Consider the following 5,474-nt stretch of genomic DNA (forward strand, 5'->3'; position numbering starts at 1 on the left):
GGATTGAAATTGAAGCCATTCTTATTTTTGTCTTTTTGTTTTTTAAGGCTATACAAACACAAAAAGAAAAAAAAAGCATTGCAAGAACACTTTGTCAGACGTCAGATTCTTCTTGGCTTTGGAGGTTAAGCCCTGGAGAAGCAGTCATGTGGTCCCAGTTCATTTGCCCCTTTAGGACAACGAAAAGAGAATGGGAGAGGAAAGTCAATGATCCCAACAATAAAATCCAAAGTTGACTTTACAATCACAGGTACAAATCGCTCAGGTTGATAATTTCATTTCTCTTAAAGATCACTGTCATCTAAAACTAATTAGAGCCGCCGGTTTGCCAAGGATCTGTCAAGAGTCAAAGCAAAGAGTGGCACTGAGAAAGGTTCTCGTTTTTCGATTATGGCAGTCTGACTGGGTGGCTGGAATTATTGGCAGGTCTGGCCAAGTTCGGGGGGGGGGGCATTTTTTTTTAAATGGTTGGATCCTTGTTCCAGCTTGCAGATCAGGCTTCTCCATGACCTCCTTTTATAGTGGAAAGACTAAGAAGCCAGAAAAGGTTGAATATTTCCACCCTCCCATGAGGTTTCCTCGCTCCAGTTTGAGATGGACTTTGTCTTCCCTTTCCATAAGAAGTAAGACCCCATTGCTGGCTGCCTCTCTGGTGACGTCTTGATCCCCAGCAAACGCTGAAATCACTGGATAGCCGTTTTGCATTAAACTTACCTAAAAAAAAATGCAAAAGAAAATACAATATGAGAAGTCTCGGAAGTGTCTTTTCACCAGTCACAAAACATTTAGACTTTAGAGCATACAGCTTCTCAAGCTAAACTACAATCTAAAATTTATTCATTTAAAAATCTGTATCCCATTTCAAACAAACATATAAAATATTTTTAAAAAAACACCACTGGGTCTCCTTCACATGCAAATAGGATTAGATTTCAAGCGGGAGGCAGGGCAGGAGAGGGAAAGATATTCCATACGGAAATATTTGAGGTGGTCAAAATGTGCCTTCTAACTCAGCTCATGAGCACTTCTCTGCCACCAGGCAATAGCTCTGGCAGCAGAGAGCAGTCGACTAGTGCTAGCCATGAGCAGGGATGGGTAGTTGATAGTGGCAGCGGAAAGCAGTGACCGCATCCTACGATTTCTCGGAGCTGAAAAAGGGCATATTAATAAAAGATTCAGTGTATGAATTCTGCCTTTATTATGTGTCTCCACTTTACTCTGCTTTATTAGCCTTCCTGCGAATGATTCTGCAAGGAAACAAATGAAGTAAAAGAAGATTCTCCGACGTCAGTACGTACCTGGATAGTTTGTCTGTTATATACTTTCACAACATGGAAGCTGAAACTATAAATCCCTTTTCTTGGTGCTACAAATATACTGGAAGCCAGGTCAAAATGGTTGCCAATATTAACTAATACCTGAAGGGGAAGGGGGGGGGAGAGAAGGAGGAAACAAGTCACACTTTAGTTCCAAGCTAGTGGGAGAGCAGAGGGGGCGAAAGAATTCGGCAGCAACCCTCAAAGCCAGGCAACCCCAATGGCATTTGCTGCACAATTAAAATGGACTTGAGGGGAAAGGAGTCCGTTTCCAAGGTGCTTTAAAAGCAATCACTTCAGACAGCTGATTGATTTACGCAGTGGTGCATCCAAACCTCTTGGAAAAAAGAATGAAAGCAAGCCTGTGTCTTCACAGGGCAGGAGAAACCATACTATATCCTCCCTGAGACATGACACAGGGTACACACAAAAGAAGGGAGAAATAACCCAAGTCAGCAAGGATTTTTTTTTTTTTTTACATTCTCCTGTGACAGTATTGAAACTAATTGTGTCCCTTGGGGCCCACACTAATGAGAAAAAAATAAGACTCTGTCATGCCTCATGTGATGGAGTAACAGGAAAGGGAGGTGTTAAAATTTTTTAAGCAAGTTACGTCTTGGGTATTTTGGTTTTCTTTGCCATCACACCCCCTCCCCCCACATAGGGACTAATTTGATTAGGCTCAAACCAATAAGTGGGGTGGATGCATTTGAACCCACAGAGACAGCACTAGTCGTAGGTAGATGTAGAGTGGGGGGGGGAAGTAAGCGCAATCTGCCAATTAGAATAATGGGAAGCAATTGCTCAAGCCAAGTTATGAATGTTTCAAAAGCACCTTGCAGAGGAACAGAAAGAGTGATGGATTCACAAGGGATGGGCTGGCCCCTCCCGGCAGAAAGCACTCAAGAAATGTGAGTCAGAGCCTAGAAACCATCCCACATTAGGCATTTGGGATTCTTCCTCTGCCTTTTCAAATCTGATCGAAAATCTTGTGGCTAATCTCAGATAACTGGTTACAGAGACTTTCTTGGGATTTGAAAGCTCAGTAAAGCTAACGTAGCCTCCTGCTGGCTCCATCTGAAACAAAGGATTGTCGAGATCGGACCCAAAGCTCACTGGCGCAGTACAACAGACTTCAAAAGACCCAAAGATCTCTTGCAATTCTTTACTCTTTTTTTTTTTTTGGCCTGCTAGGTAGCTCCAGATTCAGAACTTTTACATAAAAAACTTCAATAAACCCCCAAAAGTGTTTATTTCCATGTACACAGAAATGAACTGAAACAGTCAGAAGTTGGTGGAAAATGTTGGCTGTTCTTTACATAGTCCAGATTCATATATTTTAAAGGTAAAAAATGAGAAGGACGGATCTGAATGATCAGATTCTAGTTCCCTTCAATATTTTCTTAATTAAGGAACCAAGGCATACACCTGCCATTACCTCTCATTTAGCTGAAAAATGAAACATCCATGCACATACAAAAAAGAATGAAGACTAAAACTATTCTAAGTTTTAAAAGTCTATTTACTATAAAAGGTGATAAAGTTGTATACATATTATGAACAAAATTGTAATATATGTATGCAGCGCTGTAGGTCTACTATTGTATTTCTCTGTCTTAACAGGGAGGAAGCAGTGGGAAAATTCTATACAAACAATAGGAAGTGTCTACCTGCAAATATCAAAATAGGCATTCTGGTAATTGTTAATAACTGGAAAGGCAAACAGATACAAAAGGTAGGAGCAGAGAACCAATAGGTTAGTGATGTCAAAAGGGCAGATAGGAGATAATCCATGTTTAATAATTCTGGATGGATTTCCATTCGTTTTGTGTACATGCAAATAAATATTTAGCCTAAGATCTTGTTGCCACCAACAAGTATATTTAGTACGTACACTATATTTTAAGGATTTTAAAAAAATAATAATCAGTATTCTTTCTCTTTTGTTCCTGAATTTCAGCAATAAGGTTAGGCATCATATGTGCATGTAGATTTGCTCCAATGAGTAAAGAGGAAAAGCTTAAGCAGGCAGTGCCTTTGACTGTCCCCATGCTGCACTATACCCAAATTTTGTGGATTCCCCTGTTGGCTTCCCCTCCACCAACCTTTCTGTCTTTACATGACTTTTAAGGAAAGAATCCCAGAATCTCAACACTGGAGAAATCAAATGCTGCAATATCCGTGGCAGAGAAGGGTACACATGCTGACTTTGTGAGTGGGGAGTCGTCTTTTCTCCTGAAGATACTTGTTGGTAGCTACAAGATCCTATGCGCAGGACTCAAAATTGGGGAGGAGAGAATTTGGGAACACTTTACTAGGCCCTTAGACTCCAGGCTGGTCCTGGCCCAAATGACAAGCCCATCATCATGGCCTATAGAAATGTTTTCTCCGGTAACCTATAGTATGGGGAATTAGATAGGCGAAAAACAATGCTTGAGCCCCAAGGCTATCCAAGCATAGAACGTTCTGTAGGCCATGGTCAAATCAAAAGGGTGCTGCCAGGGTGCTGTCTGTAAATGTTAGTTGTTATTACTAAAATGAGGGGTTAGCAAACATGGGCCAGGCAGGAAGGACTGAAGACGGGGTGGGGGGAGCTATAAGAATGAGGCTGAGGGTTGGCCAGTTGGGGCAGGGACTATAGAATAAAGATGGAGTTGGGGCTCCAAGAGCATGTTGCTGGGAGAAAGGTCTTGGAAAGGTGGGGAGGGTCTACATCTAAGAGGGGTCACTGGGGAACAGGGCTGTAATCTGAAAGACCAGAGGAAGGTGTCTGTTGGGGTTGGGGGGGTTGGAGGGGAGTGAGGCAGAATGATGGTTGGGAGTTAGCCACACACTTAGCGAATGGAAAGAAGGGTCAATAGGATGCCAGTCACTGATGCTGGGAGGGAGGTGGGGAGGCTAAGGAGATGCCACTGAGAGAAAAAGGAAGGGTGATGAGTACGGGGGAAGCAGGCAAAGAGTTGCTGGTGAAGCCAGGCACAGATAGCTGGTTATGGGTGGAGACAGCGATGAAAAAGGAGGAGATGCGTTTGTCACCACTAGAGGGAGGAGGACACCGGTGGCTGGGCCTGGGGCTGGGGCGGCTGGGCTGTTTTAAAGAGGCTGGGCGAGGCTTAGCTGCGGACGGGGAGGCGATGGGTGGGTGCGAGGGCTGGGCGGGGCTCCGTGAGGAGAGGGCGGGGCTGCCGTCGCCTGACCTGGTCGAAGTAGATGGTCATGGTGCGGTTGCTCATCTCGGAGGGCTCGTGGTTGGTGCTGCGCGTGGCCGAGAAGGCCACCTTGGCGCTGCCGGAGCGGACGGAGATGCCGAGCGAGGAGGTGATGGCGCCGTCGGCGGACGGGCTGGAGTCGCACACCACCAGGCACTTGCCCTCCAGCACGATGGGCTCCGTGTCGTTCTGCGCGCCCACCACCGGGCAGGCGGCCGGCAGCAGCAGGAGCAGACCGCCCCCCGGGCATCTCGCCGCAGCGCCCGCCACCAGCCGCGGAGTCCGGACGGGGCGGCTGGAGGGCGATGGTCCCGGCGGCTGCCTCGGCTCTCGGGCGGGCACTCCGGCGGCCACTCGGCTGCAGCTGCCCGCGGGCGGGAGGCGGGCGGGCGTCGCTCCTGGCGCTTCTCCGAGACGGGGGCGGCGAAAGAGCGGCCTCACAGGCGGGTGGGGGGCGCGCTGCAGCCTGCGGGGGGAAAGGAGGCAGCGTCAGAAAGGAGCCGAGCGCAGAGCCGCCAAGGGGGATATCCCGGGGCCGGGGGGTGGGGGGAGGAGGCGCACTTCTCCGTCTCTTTCCAGGCGAGACGGACAAAGACCTCGACGGCGCGTCCCGAGTCGCCAGCCTCCTTATGAGGCCTTATTACGCCCGCCACCCCACCCCATCACCGCCCTCCCCGCCAGAGGGCTCTTCGACTGGACGTTGCGGGGAGAGAAACAAATGGTCCGTCGGCCCCCTATTGCGGAGTTAACGTGCGGCAGCCGGTCAGGCAACCAGTCTAGGGATCATATCAGAGTATCATGTGTGAGTGTGGAATCCGATAGGCACAAGCACACAATGTGGTCCCGAACATTTGTAGAGCCTGGCGAACAGTTAAGGCTGAAACCCCCGCGTGCATCTCTCTGGGAGTCAGCCAGCCCTCCCAAGCACAAGAGGACTTTCCTGAATCAA

General features: G+C 47.8%; 1 protein-coding gene across 1 annotated transcript; it reads right to left on the minus strand.

Moving 5' to 3' along the window:
* Nucleotides 1–417: 417 nt before the first annotated feature.
* On the minus strand, nt 418–4,762 carry LOC107126030 (cerebellin-2; the record flags this gene model as incomplete). The annotated part of the gene is made up of 3 exons (XM_015429525.1): nt 418–714; nt 1,299–1,418; nt 4,514–4,762. Coding segments are annotated over 3 exons (567 nt in total), but the record flags the coding sequence as incomplete, so codon positions are not given.
* Nucleotides 4,763–5,474: the final 712 nt, after the last annotated feature.

This window comes from Gekko japonicus, unplaced genomic scaffold (assembly GCF_001447785.1).
Source record: "Gekko japonicus isolate JY-2015 unplaced genomic scaffold, Gekko_japonicus_V1.1 scaffold263, whole genome shotgun sequence".
NCBI lineage: Eukaryota > Metazoa > Chordata > Lepidosauria > Squamata > Gekkonidae > Gekko > Gekko japonicus.